The 25267-nt window shown below is 32.3% G+C and overlaps 2 protein-coding genes across 2 annotated transcripts; both read left to right on the forward strand.

Annotated features, from left to right (window-relative positions):
• The first annotated feature begins 4913 nt into the window (after positions 1-4913).
• On the forward strand, positions 4914-5441 carry LOC109180258 (ethylene-responsive transcription factor 15-like). Its single transcript, XM_019329749.1, has 2 exons — positions 4914-5343; positions 5437-5441. Exons 1-2 carry the CDS (start codon positions 4914-4916, stop codon positions 5439-5441), a joined length of 435 nt encoding a protein of 144 aa, XP_019185294.1.
• A 9062-nt stretch (positions 5442-14503) lies between these two features.
• On the forward strand, positions 14504-14941 carry LOC109180259 (ethylene-responsive transcription factor 1B-like). Its single transcript, XM_019329750.1, has one exon. It carries the CDS (start codon positions 14504-14506, stop codon positions 14939-14941), a length of 438 nt encoding a protein of 145 aa, XP_019185295.1.
• Positions 14942-25267: the final 10326 nt, after the last annotated feature.

A 25267-nucleotide genomic window follows, 5' to 3' on the forward strand; every position in this document is an offset into this window, starting at 1 on the left:
AGGAGTTGTTTACTAATTGGAAATTTCTGAAACTGGAAAATAGAAAACAGAAAACCTGTTTACTAGCACAATTTTCTATTTTGAAAACTGAAAATAATTTCTGGAAATTTCTGGGAAACAGGAACACTCTTAAAGAAATTTTCAGAAATTATTTTCAGTTTTCAAAATAGAAAACTATGCTAGTAAACATGTTTTATGTTTTCTATTTTCCTGGAACACTCTTAAAAACTGTTTTCTAAATGGAAAGCAGAATCATCTATCATCTATTTAGTTATATATCACTATAACCACATTACTATGATTACATTCATTATCATCTTATTTTACTTATCACTGTCTTCTATCTTTTCTACTTTACTTATTTAAACATAACTTATTTACTTACACTTTAAATACTTACACTTTAAAGTTAATTAGACATTATTTACATTAGCAAAATTAAGAATTAAACTCTATATAATGTTTTAGATTTTGATTGAACTCAATAAATTATTAGTTCGAATATTTTTAATTATGTTACATCGTAATACAAGTTCGGTCCAGATATCGGATATTGAAATCTCATATATATTAGAATTCAAAGTAAAAGTTATATATTCACATACATGTCATTCAAATAAGTATATCCAAAAAATATTTTAAATATTAGCTCAAGAAATATTAATATTATCTAAATTAAATTTTAGGTGAACTTAGTAGGTTATTTGTTCGGATATATTTTTTTTAGTTATTATGTTATATATAGATATAAATTTTGTTTAATTATCAAATGTAAAAATCTTACATATATTAGACTTAAAAGTAAAAAAGAAAATAAAATTATTCCATTTAAACCAAACATATGTAAAAATATTTTAAATATAAGATCTAAAAATCAATCGAAATTAAACTTGTGTTAATTTTATGACGTTAATCTAAAAAAAGAATTAAAAAAACAAGTGTTAGTAAACAAGTTTTCTAACCCGAAAACAGATAATAAAAAATGAAAAATTAGAAAACAGAAAACAATTTTCTATTAATAAACGGACCCTAAATTTTTTCTCTCTTTTTTTTTTTTTTTCTTTTTCTAAACATATCAAAAATTTGGTTGAAATTAATTTTCTAAATTCAATTACATTTTGCGTATAAACTTATTCACATGAATCACAACCAACAATTGATTAACACGTAGACATTATTACTGAAAGGCTATACGGACACATTATTACTGAAAGGCTTTACGAATGGTAAATACACACGTACACATTATACTATGTGAATGATGAACAAAGCACCTGCATTTCTTTTCACTTATGGGGGAGAGTGGAGAGAAGCCGCCTTTAATTACACGGCCAGAAGAAAATAACAACTCATATCTGGCAATTTACAAATGTAACATCGGGCTTCAACCTGAAACTTTAATTTGTCAACATTTGTCGGCAGATAACACACATTATATTGTCCTTTGGAATCAGAGACTGCAAATTTTTAAACCAAAGACAAAATTTAATTCATTAACTAATTAAATAAATTAAGTAGCCAAACACTTCATGCTCAGATGACAAGTAGCGATTTTCTCATATGGAAGGTCATGAGATCAAGTCTCAATGGAAACGGTATTGACTCTAAGTATATACTAATATTTGGTAATATATATATATATATATATATATATATATATATATATATATATGTGTGTGTGTGTGTGTGTGTGTGTGTGTGTGTGAATTGATTAGAAATATTCTGTAATTTATCTTTTCTACCCATCTCTAGGCCAGAGCAAGAGCAGTGAGAAATTCGTAACATTGGGATTCAACGTGAAAACATTGTCCATCGGAAGCAAAGATGACAAATTTTGAAAAAATTTCCAATTTAAAGGAAAAAATTTCCAATTTAAAGGATTAAAATTACTAAAAAATTCTATGGTATTGATTGACATTAGTACCTTTTGTAAATGGTACATTGGTACTACCCCAAACTAAATGAAAATGTTTTGAGTTTATACGAAGGAATATGAGGACATTATCCATATAGTAGCAGGTACATGTTGAGAACTTTTCTCAATTTTTTGAAAAAATAAAATTTACAAAAATGTGAAATAAGTCGGATACGGCAAATGATTATAATAGAAAAAATAAAAATTCAAGTCGTGCATAATATACACTTTCTTTAAAATTCATTCTCTCCCTTACAAAAATGCTAGAAACGTTATAGCATTAGATTCCTAGGATAAAAAATAGATTTTCGACACTATATTTCAACAGTCAAATATAATACTCTCAGCGAACATGAACGAGGTAAACATTGTTTAGATTTAGGAGAGCTTGGGAGAAAGTATTCTTGGATTTTGAGAGAGTATGTGAGTGAAAAAAAAAAAAAAAAAAACAAAAATTTTCAGCATCTTCAAAATATTCTGCCAAATCACAAGTATTTTTAGGAGAAGTACCAATGACATTCAACACTAAATTTAAAATTCAATTCGAAACTCCTAAATTTATAAGAGAAGTGGAATTCATTAATAATAATGGCATTTTGTACCAAGTGGCTTGTGGTCCAGTGGTATCGGATTGCTCTCTTATGTGGGAGGTTTAGGTTTTGAGCCTCAGTCTAGGCGTAGTTTGTATGGGTATCCCTTCCTTTGTAATAAAAATAATGGCATTCTGCTAGATTGAATTTAAAGTTCAATTCGTAATTTACAAAATTGGAAATTTTAGTCAGATTAAATCTGTTGCACCCCCACGACCCCACGTTACGCGTGAGAGAGACCGTCTATGCTACACAACTCAAACTCCTCAATAAGGGCGTGTGTGTTTATGCTACACAAATGAAACTCTTGGTGATAACTAATATGGTTGGCGTGGTGGTTTAGCACCTCGTCCCTTAAGCATGAGATTGGGGGTTCAATCCCCACCCATGTGAATGGAGCAAACCATTTGGCCAGCCCCTACCACCTAGTGCCCACCTAGTGTGCTGACCGTTGGGTTGGCTGAAGGAATAACTTTGAGCAACCAACAAAAAATGGAACTCTTGGTGATGGTGATTGGAATTTTTTACCACTTTTGTTTAGTGGACTAAAATTCTAACCACCTTACATAGTGGTTGAAAATGTTTTTTTAAAAAACACTAAAATTGACTACATTTTTAGAAGGTTAGAAAGGTGATCAAAATTTTCATTATTTTTTTAGCAGTTTTGTTACTGCTTACATCAGAATCAAACGCTTATTATTATGTAAAAAATTATAGTCAATACTCAACAGTGAAGTCATATATATACTTATGTAGTAGTCAATCTCACATTTTAAATCCACACTTAAATTTATAGCAAATTGATGAACTGACCTTTCATGCCTCCACCAAACAATTTTTTTCTAGCCCTGGCCCTTCTCAACATTTTAATTTCCAACCATCAAGCTAGTGCATAACATGTCTTCAATAGGATTTAAGCCCTATGTCCTAATTTGTTTTTAATGGTTAGAATCTAATGCTTACTACTATCTCAAAAGTTATAGTAAGTAGCTAATTAATGCACGACTATATATTTTCATACTTTTGTAGTATCCAACATCACATTTCAAATTTACACTAATTGGTAAAATATAGGACTTGACGTTTCCATTGAAAATCAAACTTTGAATCTTGTGATTACTAAATTACAAATATCAAATTTAATCTTATTAAGAGTATCAAAGACATTTTCATGGCTCAAAATAAAGAAATTAAAATGTGACATCGACATCCCAGAAATCATTTAAAATAAATAAACACTACTGGAAATTATGGAATTTTCGACCACCTGAAAGTGATCTTAAATCAAATTGGAAGTAAAAAGTGGTCGGAAATAGCTATAAAGGTTTTTTCGGACACCAAAAGTGGTCGGAACAAGGCTTTCAACTTGATTTAAGATCATTTCAGGTGGTCAGAAATTCCATAATTTTCAGCCGTGAAAATGTATGAAATTTAATCATTTAAACACAAAATAAATTAAGAAAAGTAAAATTAGACGATAAATACATTCCAAAATGTGCGCTAATTATGTATTAGCAATACATGGTGAGAAGGTGACCCAGATAGTTGCCTTCTCCAATGAAAAGGGCCTTCTCAATGAAGAATGAGACCACACTAATCACCTTCTTCGTCGATCGGAGAAGGCAACCCATGTGGTCGACTTTTTGAGACAGTCAACAACATTTATTTGTACACATCACACATAGAAAAAATAGTTAATAATATACAATACAATTATAAATATCATGTACAATTTTGTACATGATATTATCGATACCAATATAAATGGTGTCAAGATAAAAAACTTACTACTATGCCAAAAAGTTTAGCTAGTAGTGAAGACACATGCAATTTGGATGCTGGACTCAGCTCTCCAAGTTGATACCTAACAATATAATCCCTCCCAGCACCCGTCACTCGTGACTTGCTTTGATACCAATCGTCAGGATCAAACGCTTACTAGTCAAAAGTTATAGCTAGTAGCGAAGGCGCAACTTGAATTTGATGCTGGATTTAACTCTCCAAGCTGCCACCGTCCCTCCTAACACCTACCTCTTGTACCTGCTCTGATATCAATTATCAGATCAAACCCAAGGCACAAGCAGCTTTGTTTCTTCATACTTGTGTGGCCGTCAAAGCCACATTTTGATGGTAGGATGCTGAACTCCACTCTTCAAGCTGACATCAAACAGGTGGAATTGGAAAAAACAAACCCTAAAATAATAATTCCAATATTAAATTATCATGATACAAGTAACCCAGTACTAGTATTTAAAGCGACGCCCTGCACTCCAGTCGCAAAACAATGGTTCTTACATTACTCCGTTCTTTCACCTCAAGTTTTCCAAATTAACCATAATATATTGACTTTGGAATAGAAACATTCTGAAAGAAGAAGGCAGCTAGTCAAATTAAATTACCAAAATTCAATGGAAGCACATACTTTCACCAAGATAACCAACTACATAGGTGTAAGAAAGCGGCCATGGGGGAAATATGCGGCGGAGATTAGGGATTCAGCCCAGAGTGGGAAGAGGGTTTGGCTGGGAACTTTCAACAGCGCCGAGGATGCTGCTTTGGCTTACGACCAGGCCGCTCTAGCGATGCGTGGCACCTCGGCTTGCCTTAACTTCCCGCCCGAGGTAGTGCGCAAATTGTTGGAAAAAGTGGACTGCAAAGAAGGGATGTCCGTGGCCGCAGCTCTGAAGGAGAAGCACCGGAAAAGAATCCGGCGAGGTAAAGGAAATTCGCCGTCGTGCAAAGAGGCGGCGGAGGAGGAGGGGAATAATGGTGTTTTGGTTTTTGAGGACTTGGGATCTGATCTGTTAGATGAGCTCTTGTCTGTAACTTCTTCCTCATGTATGTAACTCATTTCTCCTCTCATTTTCTACTTCCATCTTTTCCTTCTTTAATTTCTTTCTCTCTTTTTCTCTTTTTGGTTCTTGTTTGCAGATTGAGCCCGAGCTAGGGCACGGTTGTAGAATATAGCGTGCCCATTTTCTCAATGGAAAATTAGGACTGTATTATCAAGCTAGAAATATTATTTTCTGTATGTGATTTATTTTGATTATGTTAAAAAAAAATTAGAAAAAAAAAAGTGAGAAAAAAATGATCACTAGTATGAAGTACTAACTAAAATGAGTAATTATTACTTGGCTAGTTGGCTCTCATCTTCTACTCAATTTTTTACTTTTGCTAATATGACATATTTTAATTGATTTAACCAAAAAATAAAAAAATAAAAATAGTAGGCTTCAATTTAAGATTTGGTGAGGTATCTGTATAAATTTTTCTGTTTTTCTTTTCTATTTCTTCTCATTTCGATTCCCACATTCTTTGTGTAATGTAAAATAAATATAAATATCTATCAATTATAAGATTTGGTGAATCGTTCCCAATCTTATTTTTTCTTAAATTTTGATATGAGAGCAATTTACACTGCAATATTTAGGGATGGCAATAGGGCGGAGCGTCCCCGTCCCCGCGACCCTGTCGCCATCCCCGTTCTCATTCCCGGCGAAGAATTGGAAATACTACACATTCCCGTCCCAGCGGGGAGTTAAGCAGGGACGGGGATTTTCATTTCCCGTCAATTCCTAGTCAAAATGTTAAATAATTGTAATTTTTAATAAAAAAAATAATTAAAATCTAACTCCTAGTTTCAAAATTTAAAATACCAAGTTTGTAATATATGTAATGAACTAGAATTAATTTCACTTTCGGTCCCACGACTTTTGATGTTCTATCACTTTTGGTGCACAACTTTAAAATTTTTTAATTTTGGTGCCTAACTTTGTTATTTTTATCAGTTTTGGTCCTTTTGGCTAAATTGACAGCGAAATGTTGCTGGATTTTATATTTTTAGGGGTAAAATTGTCATTCCAAGAAAACATCTTCAATATCTAAACAAAATCACTGTAAAATCATATCTATAGGTGTTTGATCGATGAGAATAATGGTGAAGACGGGCAGAAACCAGACAGATCTATGGGATTTATAATTTCGACCATTGGCAAACTCTTCTTTTCCTCTTAATATGATTTTTCTTTTGTTTAAATATTGAAAATCTTTCCATGGAATGACGATTTTGCCTCTAAAATATAAAATTCAAAAATATTTTACCGTCAATTTGGGTGGAAGGACCAAAACTGATAAAAATAACAAAATTAGGCACCAAAATTGAAAAAATTTAAAGTTGTGCACCAAAAGTGATAAGAACTCAAAAGTCGTGGGACCAAAAGTGAAATTAATTCTAATGAACTATATATAACTAATGTCGACATTGTATGTGTGTATATATCTAAAAACATAATAAGTGTGAATGAAAGTTATACCCCTAATTTATGTCCGTTTTTTCCGTTAAGTTTTTTTGTACATTATGCTATAAAAGTTGTACATTAAAATATTTTTGACAAACATACCCCTACCGTTATAACTTCCGTTATCTTTTCCACTATTGTTACCATGCACATGCATCCACCATATATTTTCTTATATTCTTCATTAATAATAATATATACACATTATATATTTGAGTTATATGTTAATTATCACCTAAAATATAAATATCAAATGTATAAAAATGATTTACATTATTATTATTATTATTATTATTATTATTATTATTATTATTATTATTATTATTATTATTATTATTTAGAATAATTTAAATATCTATAAATAAATTTAAAATTTTAATATAATGTACTAATATTGGGCACCTATTTTTTGCGCATCGCGCATAAAAAATACTAGTAACTAATATAAGTGGCAGTAATGTACTACATTATATATATATATATATATATATATATATATATATATATATATATATATATATAGAATTAAGTTCTCATGCGGTTGAATGTCTCCCATGCGGTTGTGCGATGATTAATGTGCGTGAGTTTTGTACTTAAGATGCATGAGTCTTGTTTTTAAGGTGCGTCAATTTTGTGCTTAAGGTGCGTGTATTTTGTACTTAATGTGAGTAGTTGTTGAAACTTAATGTGCGTTAGTTTTGTGCTTAAGGTGCGTGTGTTTTGTACTTAAGGTGCGTGAGTTTTTTACTTAAGATGCGCGAGTTTTGTGCTTAAGGTGCGTGGGTTTGTGCTTAATATGAGTAGTTGTTGAAACTTAAGGTGCGTGAGTTTTTTTTCTTAATGTGCGTTATTTTCCTCCTTAATGTGCGTGATTTGTATGCTTAAAGTGCGTCAGTCGTGTGAACTTACAGTGAACCATTTTTAAAACCTTAGGTGTGTGGTGCGTGAGTTTTGTACTTAATGTGTGTGAGTTTGTACTTAAAGTGCGACAAATTAATGCTTAAGGTGCGTTCCTTCGCACAACCGCACTGGAACCCTTTCCGCACCTGATCCTATGTGTGTGTGTGTGTGTGTAAAATTATTCAGGGAGGGGTATCCCCGTCCCCGTTCTCGTTCCCGAAAATTTTGGTGATCCCCGTCGGGGGCGGGGCACATTGACATCCCTAACAATATCTCCTAATTTTTTAAGACTGATACTTATAAACTATTTAATACTTTAATAGTTAATACTAAAATATTAAATATTAACTTAAAAAACATAGAGTTTGAACAATTTAGGGTTATTTCGCTCAAAATGATAGCGTTTTGAATGAAATAACATCGTTTTGAGTGAAATAACCTATTTAAAAAAAAAAAGAGCGAATAATAGCTTAATCGGCGAACTAGGCAACCTAGTAGGTACCTAGTCGGCCTAGTCAACGCCTAGGAGTCTTAGGCGGCCTAATCGGCTACCTAGACAACCGATTATATATGGTTATACGTTAAGCTACCAGCCAACGCCTAGGCGCCGATTAATCAGTGTCTAGATCGACGGAAGTTTTGCAACACCGCTTATAAATTATAATATAACTATATATGCATTTTAAAGAATAGTGAGTTTCCCATTTTAGCAAGATTTGCAAGATAATAGTGTTGAAAGAGGTGCAAAAATAGCTAGCTAGCTAGGAATATAACTGTACATAACGAGCAATAACTATTGTCCGGCTGGCTACCTGAGTACATATTGCTCACTGTATATAGTCGCTGGCTTGTCCAGCTCCTTGTGGATTTTACTGTAAGCTTTTTCTGCTTTCTTGATGATGATGTGAGGTAATTAAGATTTAGTGTTCATGGTATTAAACATCCCCTGCAAGCTGGGAGGTACACCCAATGTATTACTTAGAGGATAGTGCTTTCCGTACTCTTATTTTGAGATCTATCACTTTCATAGCAGCAAATTGGAAAGAGCAAAATGAATGTTGGGTGGGTTGAAGAGCAAACTATAATATTTTGTTATTGAAATGTGTTTCTAATTATTATAAGTAAATATAAGAAAATAAAATTGTACATTATAATTATAACTTTTGTTTATAATGTAATAATAAGCGTTTTGATAATAAACAAAAATAGGAACGGATGGGTATATAGAAATTTCCAAAATTAAAATTTTCATTGGTTTTTCATATGTCTATCGTGGTAAAAAGAAACGAGTTGGCAAAAAATTTAAATTTGGCAGCCGTTGGGAGGAAATTTGAAAGGTCAAGTTCAGCATACTCTATCGAATATAGGCAATGACAACTATGCAAAGTATAAAGAAATAAAGTTGCATTCGCTACTAGTTATAATTTGGTGTAATGGTAAGTGTTTGATCTGACAATTGATATCAAAGCATGTCAAGAGTTTATTATTATGAGCAGATGAATAAATTTGGAGGTACAGAAGAGAAGCATTTAACTTTTTTTTTTTTTTTTTTTAATTTAACATTCAAAATCTTGATGTAAACACTTCTAATGAGACTCACATGAAAAAGATAGCTTATCAATACCGACCAGAATAAAAATTGGAAGCACATGTAAAAGAACTCTTTTTCAATGGATGGAATTTGATGAACCACCTCCAGGTTGCAGAAATCATGTTTGCAATGACTAACTTGGTGCCTGTAGGCAGCGTTGTATTTTGAACTAATTGTTTTTTAGAAATTAAACATATTTCTACTATGTCACCTTGCAAGTTGTGCAGTGGTTGTGAATACAATGGCTTTCATCTCCCTCTTTCTACATGATTAAGCAATTCATCCTAATCAACATTGTGTGTGGAAGAACATTTTCATCACAGGAGAAGTTGTATTGAGTTGGCTAAGTGATCAACAAGGCCTGACTGCAATTTTTTTTAGCTCCAAATATGTTTTCCTTCACAAAATAGCTAGCACAAATTTGCGCCACTAAACTTGAAGATGACTGAATTAATCTACAAAATTAGCCTCTGTATTCTAATTGACCTTGGAGAAATAATCTATCACGGGAAAAATAAACATTTTGATCCCTCAATTGTTTCTCAATTTTCAATGTAGTCGCTAGTTTTCAATTTCAATCAATTTAATCCTCGAATTGTTTAAAATTTTTTCAATTAAACCTTTTCAAGAGACCAAATTAACAAAATTTTAAAAATGTAAAAATCACTATTTTGATCACTGAAAAGATTTAATTAACAAAATTTTAAACAATTCAATAATCAAATTAATTAATAGTTGGAAAATAATTGAAAAACCAAAACGATAATTAACTCTATCACCAGGTGCTGCCATTTATGGATCCTAAGGATCCAAATGTAGAGTTACCTTATCCTAGCTTGATATGTGGACTACTAACATCTCAAGGCTACCAGCCCTATGATTTTGAATTGCTAGAGACATCACCTACATGTAGCTGGGCAGATTTTAGGCTGTGCAAACTGGGCTACTACATAGGGCCCTCAATTAAATTTAAAATGTTCTATGAAGAGGTGGTAAAAATGTGTATTTATTATATTTTAACTTGGAGGTCAAAGGTTCGAAACTTACATGTATTGACTTTAAAAATTGTAATTTTGGTATGGCCACATTTATTTACCAGAACAGGGCCACCAAAACTTAAAATACGGCCCTGACACGTGGGGATGACAATGGGAAGAGGCTGGGTACTCCCCACCCCTGTCATCGAAACCCCGACTTCGTCCTGATTCCCATCTCTATTTTAGTGAGGAATTGAAAATAGTCTATATCCATGTCCCCCGAGGAATCCGTCTCCAATCAACTCTTACTCAAAATCTTAAGTTAGTATAATTTTTAATTTTTAAAATTAAAAACATAAATTTTAATATATATATATATATATATATATATATATATATATATATATATATATAATTATTAGGGGACGAGGCCGAGCGAGATATCCCCGTTTCCCGAAAAATTTTCCCGTCCTTGTCCCATCGGGGCGAGGATCGGAGATCCCCGTCAGAGACGGGGCAAATTGTCATCCCCACTAACACGCCTGGTAAGGATGGGAATAGGCCATGCCCCTTTCTATGGGCCTATGCCCTATGGTATGACCTATTTAAGGCCTAGTTAAGCTGGTTGTTATACAGTGGACCACGGTCCATAGTGCTATGTGGACCATGGTGATCAAATGAAACTGTAGTATAATTAAAATGATACTTTAGTGTTGTTAAAATGAAACAAGTGTGTGAAAAATGAAACTGAAAAACAGAGATCATTCAACAATGTCTATTGTCAAATGAAACTAGTATGTGTGGAAAATGAAACTAAAATCCAGAACCATACAATAATATATCTTGTCAATTGAACGTGGAGTGTAATTAAAACAATACTTTAGCATTATTATAATTAAACAAGCGTGTCTGATAAATGAAACTACAAAATAGAGCTTATACAATATGTATATTGTCAAATGAAATTGTAGTAGAATTAAAATAATACTTTGGTATTGCTATAATGAAACTAGTGAGTGTGGAAAATGAAACTGGAAAACTGAATAATATTGTCAAATGAAACTAAATTGTAATTAGAATGATCTTACTTCATGAACCACATTACTACATGGACCATGGTCCACAGTAAAATTTGCCCAATTGTTATACCGTGCACCAAGGCGCATATAGCACTGTGCGCCCCGCGCCTCCCAAAACGACGTCGTTTTGTTAAGTTGTTAAAAAAAAAACCCCCTCTTTCGAATGCACATAAACTTATAACAGAATACACACAAACTCATAATAGAATACACATAATCTAACATAATACATAATACACATAAACCCATAACACAATACACATAAACTTTTAACTGAATACACATAATGAGTTTGGTTAACATAATACACATAAACTCTTAACTGAATACACATAAACTCAAACACAATACACATAGAATTTTAACTGAATACACATAATGAGGTTTGGTCTGTTCGGATAGACGAAATGACATCAGCACGACGTCAGCATGAAACGCGCGCGTTTCATGCCTGGGCGCAAATTGCTATGTGCGCCGTGGTGCACGATATAAATTGCCAAATTTACCTAGTTATGAGTTACAAGCTTGTTTAGTAAAAAGGCTAGGCTTAGGCCCATTTCAAAGCATGGATATTAAACTAAACAGGACAGATTTATATATACCAAGCTCGGCCTTTAAGCCAATAGACCTGACCTATTTATATATATACATTCACATTAATATATATATATATATATATATATATATATATACCATTTATAGTTGAATGTGCAGTATAGAAATTATGAATCTACAGTACAGAAATTATGAATGTGCAATATAGAAATTATGAATCTACATTATAAATTTTATGAATCTACAGTATAGAAATTATGAATGTACAGCTGTCCACCATGCACATGGTGGACACGGGTCCAGGGCATAACGCTCCGATGAAAATAGGCTAGACCGGACTAAACTTTAAAAAATTAGGCCTAAGTATGCTATGAGAACTTGTGGCATGAGTCTATATGTAGGCTTTTTTTTAGACCTAAGTCTGAGTCTACAATAGGCTTGTCCTGGCCTGAATCATTTTTAAATGCCTGTTTAATATGTAGGTCATTAAAGATACTCTATTGTAGGCTTTAAAAAAGCTTGGAGTCTATTTAAGATCTACAAGTTATTCACTTTATAAAACTTACATATTTGTAGATAAAAAAAAAGAAAAAAAAAAAAAAAAAAAAAAAAAAAAAAAAAACCTTAATGTAACAATAATAGACAAACAGTTGCCGTCATAAAATACAAGTGTGAAAGTACTGATAAGTGATAACAACAAGCATCATCAACCTAAATCGAATTTTTTAAAAAGAACTAAAAACTAAGATAAGATCTCAAGATAAACTGTTGATCAATCAATGTTCTACTCCACTGCCTCGATTACTATTATGCAGTATGCAATGATGGGTATGCTACTCTGCTATGAGGGAAGCAGGGAGAGACAAGAAAATGTTGAAATTGAAAATTGGGGATTTAACTTTTAGTGTTTGATATATATAATTAATTTCATTTTATAAATATAAAAACATAATAAGTAAACGTGAAATATATAATAATCTTATATATATATATATATATATATATATATATATATATAAGGAAGAGATCAGGTGTGGGAGGGGCTTTTCGTGCGGTTGTGTGGTTGGACGCACTTTAAATACACAACACACGCACATTAAGCACACAAACAAAACACCTTCAGAGCACAAACTCACGCACGTTTAGCGCAAAACTCACGCATGTTAAGCACAAGTCTCACACATGTTAAGCACAAGCCACACGCTCCTTAAGCAGAAAAACACACGCACCTTAAGTTTCAACAACAACTCACATTAAGTACACACTCACGCACATTAAGCACAAGACTCACGCATCTTAAGCACAAGACTCACGCACCTTAAGTACAAAACTCACGCACATTAAGCACAAAATTCAATATACACTCACGCACATTAAACACAAACCTCACGCACCTTAAGCACAAGACTCACGCACCTTAAGTATAAAAATCTCGCATATTAATCACCCGCACAACCGCACGGGAGACACTCAACTGCATATATATGGCAAGCTTGTAGCCCTATAGGCTAGGCTTTAAACATATCGGAAAATTATATAGTGCACCAGGGTGCACATTGCATTGTGCGCTCTAAAAGTTTATATGCATTATGTTAAGAGTTTATGTGTATTATGTTAAAAGTTTATGTGTATTATGTTAAGAGTTTTTGTACAACTTCTATTATCACTTAATGTGAAATTTCTTGTAGTGTGTATATTATGTATTATGTTAGATTATGTGTATTATGTTAGGAGTTTATGTGCATTCTACTATACAATTATGTACATACGAAACATGAAGATTTTTATACTTATTGAGTTGTACATTATTGTGTTGCACATATTTTGTACTATCATTTCTATTGGACAAAATTATCCTTGCACCATTAAACTTCTATTAGTAGTGTATAATAAGTGCTATCATAATTATATTTATTCATTTACCGTATTTAAAATTTGTACTTTAAAAATTATTTATCATGCCATAATATTCTATCCAAATTATCAACTATACTTTTTAATATAATATGAATTGAATTCTACCACTATGATTTTAAAAAAAAATTATATACAACTATTTAAAAAAAAAAATATTTCTGTATAACTAAAATTTTAACATTAAGTACTAATGTTAGACGTTTCCAAAAAAAAAAAAAAATACTAATGTTAAACATTTATTTTTGACAAAAACTTGTGTTAGACCGTCTTACAGGTCTCAATACGTGAGCCGGGTCGAATATTTGATTAATGAAGTCAAAGATTTGATCACTTGTTACCCTTTATTTTTATGCATCAAGTATAAAAGGAATAGTTAATAATATAAGATCTAATGAAAGATATCATGTACGATTGTACATGATATTTTGGATACCAATATGGATGTGGTTTGAAAACCCCCAAAATAATAATTCCAATATTGAATTATCATCGTGCAAATGAGGCGTTTAACTGGACAGTAATGCCCGCAGTAGCAGTACATAAAGCTACGCACACTATTTCAACCCCCAGTGCCAAAACAATGGTTTTGATGTAATAACATGCTGCCTACATACACATCTTACTCCATATATATTCGCCTAAACTTTTCCAAATTAAGCATACTCAAATAACCAAAATTGAATGGAAACAGATACTTCCGCCAAGGCAAGCAACTACATAGGTGTACGAAAGCGGCCATGGGGGAAATATGCGGCGGAGATTAGGGATTCAACCCGGAATGGGACGAGGGTTTGGATCGGAACTTTCAACTGCGCCGAGGATGCTGCTTTGGCTTACGACCAGGCCGCTCTAGCGATGCGTGGCACCTCGGCTTCCCTCAACTTCCCGGCCGAGTTTGTGCGCAAATCCTTGGAAGAATTGGACTGCAAAGAAGGGACGTCCATGGCTGCTGCTCTGAAGGAGAAGCACAAGAAAAGAACCCGGCGGCATGGTAAAGCAAATCCGCCCTCGTGCGAGAAGGAGGAGGAAACGAATAATAATGGTGTTTTGGTTTTTGAGGACTTGGGATCTGATCTGTTAGATGAGCTCTTGTCTCAAACTTCTTCCTCGTGCATGTAACTCTTTCTCCTCTCATTCTCTACTGGATCGCACTGAATAAATCCCACCTTGTGATTCTATCGGTAAATCAAACCAGCCTAGTTTGTTCATAGCTGATCGGTTCAAACTAAAAAGGCTGAGATTTAAACTTGTGAACTTACAATTCAAGTTCGTATAGGTTGGGTTACTCTTTTGTTTTTGTTTTGTTGTGTTGTTGTAAGCCTTAGGACCCGCAGGCTTGGCTTAGCTTAGCTTTTTGAATGTGTCGTGTCCATTTTTTCAATGGAAAATTCCAAATGTATTTTCCAGAAGTTTTATTTTTGATATGTGGTCTATTTTGATTGTGTTCAAAATAATTTTTTTTTTTTGAAAAATGAGAAAAAGTGATCACTAGTATAAAGTACGAAGTAAAGCAAGTAATATTGCATGCATGATTTTCACTTCCTACTTTATTTTTTTTAACTCTTTGCTAATGTTACATTTTTTGACTGATTTAACAAAAGAAGTAAACTACACTTTATAAAACCTGAACATAGACTTGGAGTCCATGAGAAGTGAAATGGGATACCTGCATGTGTAACTTTTTTTCTATTTCTTCTCCTTTGGACTCTCACCTTCTTTAAGTGTAACATAAAATCAATATCTATCAATTATTATAAGATCTTCTCCTTTTGATTGTCATTCTCACCTTCTTTTTAGTGTAACATAAAATCAATATCTATCAATTATAAGATCTTCTCCTTTTGATTGTCATTCTCACCTTCTTTTAGTGTACATAAAATCAATATCTATCAATTATAAGATCGAACCCATAACCTCTTATATTTCGGAGAGTCACTTCGTGTCACTAGACCACAAGCTCATTGGCATAGTTACCCAATTTTTGAGAGCAATTTACACTACAATATCTCCTTATAATACAACTATATGCATTTTAAAGAATAGTATATTTGCAAGATAGTGTTGAAAGAGGTGCAAAAATAGCTAGCTAGCTAGGAATATAAGTGTACATAACGAGCAATAATTGTCCGGCTACCTGAGTAGATATTGCTCACTGTATATAGTCGCTGGCTTGTACAGCTCCTTGTGGATTTTACTGGAAGCTTTTTATGCTTTCTTGATGATGATGATGATTATGTGAGGTAAATAAGCTTTACTGTTCATGATCTAAAACACCCCCTGCAAACTGGGAGATACAGAAAATGGTCCTGTTTGGTAAATGGATGTTAGCTGTTAACTGATTGGGTTAATTAGATGGTATAACTAGTTGATAACATTAGCTGATGGTAGGAAAGTGTCTGGTAAATTAGTTGTTAGCTGTTAGCTTTTTGGTATAATTTCTTTTCTCAAAAAGCTAATTGAAAAAACTGCTCAAAGCAGCTTTTTGAATTTTAACATTTTGAATTTGATTTTTTAAAGTCAAATAGTTAATAGTGGTCAAATAAGTCAAAATTGACTGATAAGCTAATATTTTACCAAACAGCCCAATGTATTACTTAGAGGATAGTGTTTTCCGTATTTAATTTTGAAAGAGAGAATGGTCATTTTAGTTCCTCAATTATATGTTATAATGGTATCTTAATTATATATTTGATCTCATTTAGTTTCTAAATTCTTTATTTAGTGGCCATTTAAGTCCTTCACATCAAGTGTTTGATAAATTAGTTTTCCCTCCGAACAGAAATTAAATAAGTTTTGAAGTTGTAACCATTTATTATATGTAATATATATTAGAGTTAATTCCGAATTTAGTCATCTAGGCTCTGACTATCACTCATTTTTTATTTTAGTTTTATTGACTTATAAAGCTATCAAATTTAATCAAGTATATATTGAATCATTTTCAATTGTAATCCACCATTAACTTTTCCCTGTTTGTGTCGTTAATATTGAGTGTAAAATTGAAAAGTCATGACCATTGCACCAATTGTTTCTCACATGCAGGAAACAAAGCCCTAGTTTTATTATTCTAGTAACCCTGATTTCCCCCTCAATTTTAATAGTTCACACATGGAAAAACTTATAGTGGATTATTACAATTTGAAATAATTCAATACTCGTTGACTAAATTTAGTAACTTTAAAAATTAATGGCTAAAATTAGAAATGAGTGGTAGTCAAATAATTAAATCTGGAATTTACTCTATATATTATTTTTCTTCTTTCTTTCTTCTTTCTCTATAAATTCATGTAAATAATGCTTAATAAACAAAAATAATTGCATAGATAATGTTTTCAAAATGATTAAAGGAAGCTAAGAAATGACATGTAATAAACTTTTTTTTTTAAAAGTAATACTTTTAAGTCAAAAGCATATGTTGATTCCTTTCAACCAAATACGTACATCTTAGTTAGTACAAATGAATTTTCGAAAATCATTATTTTCGCAATTACTCGATATAACTATTATTTTGAAAAATACATTGTACTAACTACGATATACACATTTTGTGAGAGAATCAAAATATGCTTTTAACTTTAAAAAAAAAAAATATTACCTTATTTTTTTCACTTTATAACTAATCTTTTCTTAACTTCATTTAATAATTTTGAAAACATTTAGCTATAGGATTATTTTTATTCGTTAACATTATTTTGTATGAATTTACAGAAGGAAAAAGAAAAAGAAAAAATAATACTCCATATATATTACATATACAAGAAATGGTTACAACTTCAAAATTTATTGAATTTGTGTTTTGAGGGAAAGCTAATAAATTTTCAATTTTACTCTTCCATCACCATTAATTTTTAACAAAAATTTGAGGTGAAGGACTAAATTAAATGACCACTAAATAAACAATTCAGGAACTAAATAAAATCATATGTATAATTAAAGGATTGAGTTTATCATTATAGCACAATTAAGGGGCTAAAATATCCATTATCCATTTTGAAATTAATCACTTCCATAGCAGCAAAATGAAGAGAGTGTTGTAAATAATATTAAGTGGACATTATTATAGTGTTTATAACACTTGTAACGGTCGGAGGATTATGACCACACTTATGGTTTCCGTTACAATTGTACATTATATATATGTGCTAATACCTTCTTGTATAGATAGAGTTTTGGATGCAAGATTAATAAAACTTCCTTGTCTCTTATCTTGTCTCTACTTTTCTTCTACTTTTCTTATTTTGTGCCACTTGCAACTGTATTCACCGGTTAGGAGCTAAATGGCCAACGGGCATAATCTCCCACAACACGTTATCAGCACGCTCAATCCAGGTGAACGGTAACTTTTATGAGTTTTTTATGCCTTATTATTTTCCGGATGCCTCAAAATCATATGTGTTTATGCTTTATGCATTTTTGAATTTATGGAAACTTGATCATATGATTATATTTTTTTTTTGATAATATACTTCTGCATCCGTAAGTATATACTTACTGTGAATATGTATATCATGAATGAATAAGTTTACTGTGCAAATACATATATTTCGTAGCAATGAACCAAAAATATTGATGTTGATGAATATTTGATGAGGAACCAAAATTTTTTGGCCTATGCTTATATGTGACTTCATATCAAATATGCGTACAATTTTTCTTGCAATATCTAAAATTCTAGTTGCTAGATGTACTAAGTTTGGAATTTTGCATATGATATATATTTTTTTTTCCGGAAAAATTGTATTGTTTTCAATATATACACTATTTTTTACATACTGGCATGAAAAATATGATTGATTAATTATTTTTGGTATGATAATTCGTTTAGTACAATGAGAAATTGTTTAGAATGAGTTTTTTTCATACCTTTCTTCCCCCTCCATCGCCGTCGCGCCTGTCATCTGAGCCACGTCGAAGGTTGTTGTGGTATAGTGGTTATCACGTCAGTCTGTATGGTTTTTAAAGATGATTGTCATCTTGTAGTGATCTTCCTTATATTACCTTTAATATTGAGTTCATATAGCTAGCAATGATGTGCCTTGTGCAACCAAATTGTTTCAATGACTATTCTCACATTGAAAACAAAAAAAATTTGACCTTCAATTAAATGCTAAGAAATGTGATTTTGTATCATGGTTTTGGAAAAGGCATTGTTTTGTGGCAATTAGATATTGCATTTGTTTTGATTTGCCATAATAATCTTGATTATGATATGGGAATCATATTTTAGAATTCCTATTGAAATTGCTTATTCAAATTTTATGTGGTAATAATGATGATATTATGATTTTCAGTTACGATACACAAAAAAATGTTTATATAACATTATTACTATTAAGTAATATTTTTTTTCAATTGAGAATTTCATGTATCGTAACCTTATCATCATTATTCTTGGATTTTGATATCCATGTTGGTTGAGAATGAATATTTAGATTTATTCTCATATTCATACTTTTAATTCAAGATTATTATTATGCATATAATCGAATTAAGTGCATAGTATTATTGATTTAAATTATCCAATTTGATTATTTCTAGCATATGATGTAACCACACTTATCAAACCACACTGCCAGTACTTGCTTTGTTTAGTGACAGTGCTATTGTTCCTGGTTAATGTGAATACACTGCTAATGAATCACTTAGTGTTGGTATTGGGGACTAGGGTCACACCTACTTGCGTGACTAATAATGGTGCACGTCAAGCTGCCAGTTCGGCCATAGCGTCTCGTGACTCTTATGTCACAATTAATACTTTAATAATTTAAATACTTTGGTCTAGCCCCATGTTCCAATTCGTGGCAGTGCATGTGCTTTCAATGAACCTGTTAGTGGTTGGCATGTTGTGTTGCTAGGTGTTGGCCCTAGTGTTAATGCTCTTAATGTTTATAAGATTTTTCTTAAATCTTAATGTAATTTTTGCCTAGAAATGAAGCACTTATTATATGACTGTCACTGAAGGATTGTTTTGATCAACAAGTGATTATAGCCAAAATTCTAAATATAGCATTGCCCAGAAGGCAACAAGTCATAGCACAAATTAAAAATATCAGCACTCGGGTAGTTCCCCCAATGTAAAATTGGCTTTGTATTATTTCACATGAGTCTTGGGCATTAGAATAAATCTTAAATCGGAGTATTTAAACAAAATTATAATGTCTAATTTTTTTTAATATAGTTTTACTCAGAAGGTAAATCAAGAGCACTAATTTTATTAGTCACCGGTTATCTTGCCTCAAGCTCTCGATTATAGATATTTGATCTAAAAGGATTTATAGACCCTAAGTCAATCCCTGAAGGATATTTGGTGTATGCGGGTCTTATTGTCAATGGTCGTATTGTACTCCAGTAGTAGTACATGACAAAATTATGCTAAGTGTTTGGTCATTGGGTTTTTTTTAATAAGGTCTGGAAGACCCTGAATGTGGATTGATCTTTAAGGTGACTAATGACTCATGAATGAAGTTTGCAACTTCTATTTCTAATGTTATGCTACTCTCCAAAAGTCAATATTGACTCACATCATGTTGGTTTGCCTGAAGCAAACAAGTTGTGAATTTTTTTAACATAGTAATCACTGCCTAAAAATTCTGACCGGCGCAGTTTGAAAATTAAATTCGTGAAAAATACTTGTTGAACTCCTTTTGGCATGAAATATTTTCTGGAGAACCTAGACTCGTGATATTTGATGTCTGTAAAAATATTTTGTTAAAAATATTCTTTGGTTATTCCAGAAAAATTTGTAAAGTTTTGGCAGTGTGCTGCCAATTATTTTTCTGCCTGGAGCAATGTTGAGAAAAATTTTGGGAAAAATACTTTTAGACCTTGGATTGGAATGAAAATTTTCGTGTACATTCTAGACTTGATGAACTACATATCTGCAAAATTTTGTGCCAAAATGTGTTACCATTTTTCCCCAGAAAATTCTGAAATCCAGGTCACAATTCTGAAAATCTTTTGCCATTTTCAGCTTGTATATCTTGCTTTTTTGTGATGTTTTCATGCTTGTATGAAACTATGAGATAAAATGAGAGATTTCTTGGAAAAGTACTGTTTTTGACTCCCCAAAATAGGAATGAATGGGCCCGGCAACAAACATGTGCTCATTATTTTTCGGCGAACGGTATATCTCTCATTTTTCTAATTTATGAATTAATTAGAATATCTCTTGTCATGTCATGCGTTGTGTGTACCAAATATGATGTGCATGACTAAATTGAGTTTTTGGTGTCCAAGACATAAGGGACAATTATATCATATATTGCATGTGCTTCTCTTTAATTGACATCATTTAAGCATATAATCTCTTGATTATGTTCATATAAGAGATTTTGTTATCTCTCTTGTTGGCAATTTATGATTTGTTATAGGCCATAGCTATTGAGATTCATCACCCAACTTATAAGTGGGACAATAGCATGAATTCTTAATATGGTTAGGTTGCACCTGTCGTTGCTAAACCTTAACTTGCATGTGGTAACAATTAAAGGCTATGACATGTTTACAGTGCTAGTTTCTGCTATAGAAACTCTTTGACATGAGATTTGGGCATATGATATTTAAATTTATAGCCCTCATTTTTTTGTATATTTATTTGCCCAGAAGGTAGATTAAGGACTTTAATTCTCTAAGTCACCCTTTAGGATGAACCTTGACGATAAATACATGACCAAAAATGGTCCACCTATCCCATCAATCCCCGAAGGATTGCTATGACGTTACTATGAGTCAAGTTCTTTTTACCCAAGTCTAACTCAATGCATATCACAAATCAATCCCTCAAGGATTGCTATACCCCCTTTTTCACCTAGTACGTGATTTCAGAAGTAACATTTTCCTATCTGCGTTATTTTATTTGCGCAGTCTATTTTATATCACCACCACAACGTACCTCTAAAAGGGCTATCAAAGAAACCTCCGTCTATTGATTAAATACAGAAAGCCCATGATAGGGGATCAATACATATAATTGTGTACGTTGACTGCATTCCTAATGAAGATTGTTTCTCAGCATTAGGGGGAGATAATATACTACTCCGTAGCTTTTTGGAATGCCAAGAAATTTCATAAGGATAAAAACATCTTCATTATTTAAATCCATGTACTAGTTAGATTGAACTGGAAGTTCAAAAGATAATCTATTTGCGATTTTAGCAAATAATCTGCCGAATACATCTATTGATCATAATGATCATAAAAGAAGTGACTAGGTCCTATATCCTTGGACCAAACATATCTATTGATACTCCTTGACACCAGAAGTGTAGGAGACCTATCGGTGAAAGAGATATGAATCATAATACTAGATCTAGTAAAGAAATATTGTCACTCTTGAAATAGTTTGAATAATTATGTCCTGCAGACGTTCGTCCAGATGACGAAAAACCCTGGTAAGACTTATAGGTGCACCAAACAAACGTAATACTAGGGATGCGGAACGACCATATCAAAATATCTTTGGGAAATGTTTAGAATCTGGTTGTTTTAGAAATTGCCATTACTTTTACAGATATGGGAGTTTTACAAAAAGGTTATAGTTGTCGACAACACAATTGCCATCACAAATTGCTCGTTATATGATAATCTGGATCCAGAGTTAGGCACCAGAAGTGCCATGACTATTTAATATATAAAGGAGCAATTAAGGCATAGCTCGACTCGCTAATATGAATAAATTCTCTTTATAACAATACACCATTAAGCGTTAACCCTGAAGGTTACAAATGGGTGTGTGCATGAAAGAGAAGTAAGAATAACAAGGTGATATGATATGCAGCGAGTTTGTAGCCTATGGGTTCACGCAGAGACCCTTAATTGATTTTAATCAAATATACTCTCCCACGGTAAATGGCATTAAGTTCCGCTACATAATACAATTGGCAGAATAATAAATTTAGATATGCAGTTAAATTTATCTTGAGAAATCCCTGATGGATTCATAATTCTCATTTTTAAGTATTATTATGTGTCATTATCTACTCTTTAAAGGGTTGCGAATGGAGTTAATATCCTCATTGAAGGAATAATATGTACCATTGTGTGCTCGATAAAGGGTTGATAATGAACTTATTTATTATTTATTATCTCAGTCAAGATTGATGGTGTAAACATCAATGAAAGATATAAAGAGCTTGATGATGTCAGTTCATGTTTAAAGACTGAGACTTTTGAAACAAAAAGCTTGTGAAAGCTATAAGTATTATCTCGACTTGAAGATCGAGTTTTTCTTTACAGTTTTTTTTATATACACCAATCAGCCTACATCTAAAAATGCTTTTTCATATGTCTATATGCATATAAGTGTCATGTTTTTATCAAACTAAAGGTTGCCTAATAATCTCTTGAAGTAGATAAGGAACCTTTTTGGACTCGAAGTCCCTTACTTCATTATCATTGGAGCACCATTATAGAACCAGAAGTTCCATAACCGCAACATATTTGCGATAAAATTGCTAGCAAAATCTAGTGCTCCCCCTACAAATGAAGTACTTGAATAATGATTAACATATCCTCCGGTATCTTCGAGATACAAAGACATGACATTTATGTAAGAAACCATGATACGGTTTTAATAGGCTACTTGGGTACTGGCTGTTTTGTTTGATCCCCGCAATGCCAAGTCCAAACTGGTTATATAATGAATTTCCCTAAATGTTCAAAATGAGGACAATAACACTTGTGTTGCACAAATGTTATATTAGCTCTAGAAGAGCCATAAGATTATTGTACACTACTCTAAGTGACAATCCAGAAGATTTGTCCAATCCATCTCTTCAAAATTTGAAATATATGTAGAACTTGAAGATTGTTATCTTCAGGGGGAGACTGGAAGTACATTTACTCGAATCAATCCGGAAGATTGAACATTGAACGTAAAATCCTGAAGATTAAGTCATAAAAGACTAACAGTTGCGCACTATTTGCAACGTATAAATACATGAATATCATGTACTCTTTTCCTCACTAGTTTTCTCCCATTGGGTTTTCTAGTGTGGTTTTTAACGAGGCATGAGTATGATATAGTAATGACAATGAGGAAAAGTTGCAAAATAATTGGTTAAATGGACAAACCCTAAAATCCTGAAGATTATGCGGTTTGCGCCCTGAAGGCTTATGGTTGTACTCTTTTTCCCTTAACTAAGTTTTTCCCACAGGGTTTTCTTAAGTTAAGGTTTTTAATGAGGCGACCAAATACAATATATGTTTTTACATATATCATGTACTCTTTTCTTCAACTAGGTTTTTCCCACGTGGTTTTCCTAGTGAAGTTTTTAATGAGGCATGAATATATTTTTTTATTGTACTCTTTTCTTGGCTAGGTTTTTCCCACCGGGTTTTTCTAGCAAGGTTTTAACGAGGCAAGGTCGTGGCCAAATAATGTCCAAGGGGGAGTGTTGTAAATAATATTAAGTGGACATTATTATAGTGTTTATAACACTTGTAACGGTCGGAGGATTATGACCACACTTATGGTTTCCGTTACAATTGTACATTATATATATGTGCTAATACCTTCTTGTATAGATAGAGTTTTGGATGCAAGATTAATAAAACTTCCTTGTCTCTTATCTTGTCTCTACTTTTCTTCTACTTTTCTTATTTTGTGCCACTTGCAACTGTATTCACCGGTTAGGAGCTAAATGGCCAACGGGCATAATCTCCCACAACAGAGAGAAAAATGAATGTTGGGTGACTTGAAGAGAAAATTTCAACATTTTGTTATTGAAATGTAGCATTAGCCATCATGTAAGCGTAGGAAAATAAAATTGTGCATTCGTTATTAATTATAATGTTTGATGTAATAATAAGCGGTTTGATAATAAACAAAAATAGGAACAGATGGGTAGACAAAAATTTGCAAAATTAAAATTTTCATTGAATTTCCGTACATCTACCTAGGTAAAAAGAAACGAGTTGGCAAAAAAATTTAAATTTGGCAGCTGTTGGCATAAATACTTAAATAACGTATGTTTAGTCTATTAAAAATGTATATATTATTCATTGTTCATAGAATAATAATTATTTTTTTAAAGTAGGATCCCTAGGTCCGTCCTTTCTATACACACCAAAAAAAAAAAAAAAAAAAAACCAACGTAGAGTAATGATTATTTTTATCTATTATAGTGATTGGAACAACAAATAATTGATTTCTTTTTATGGACTGAAATTACTGTCCAACTGTATGGTAGTTAATTATTTTTTTCATATAATTTTAGTCATTATTAGATTGTACGGAATACAACATCATATATTCTGTTAAGTGGAAGAGATTCATCCATTCTTCAATAGTTCAATTCTTAACTTTAGAAATTGAGTAACTTTAAATCCCGATGCCTATAATTCAGCGAGAGAGTAAAACCTACGCATACCAACGGAAGAAAAAAAAAAAAAAAAAAAAAAAAAACATCATATATTCCGTATTGGGTAAAGTGGATGGAACGCAGA

Source organism: Ipomoea nil, unplaced genomic scaffold, assembly GCF_001879475.1.
Source record: "Ipomoea nil cultivar Tokyo-kokei standard unplaced genomic scaffold, Asagao_1.1 scaffold1026, whole genome shotgun sequence".
NCBI lineage: Eukaryota > Viridiplantae > Streptophyta > Magnoliopsida > Solanales > Convolvulaceae > Ipomoea > Ipomoea nil.

Bases quoted from the DNA above. Each gene is read 5' to 3' on its own strand.
- LOC109180258 (XM_019329749.1), top strand. From the start codon at position 4,914: ATGGAAGCACATACTTTCACCAAGATAACCAACTACATAGGTGTAAGA.
- LOC109180259 (XM_019329750.1), top strand. From the start codon at position 14,504: ATGGAAACAGATACTTCCGCCAAGGCAAGCAACTACATAGGTGTACGA.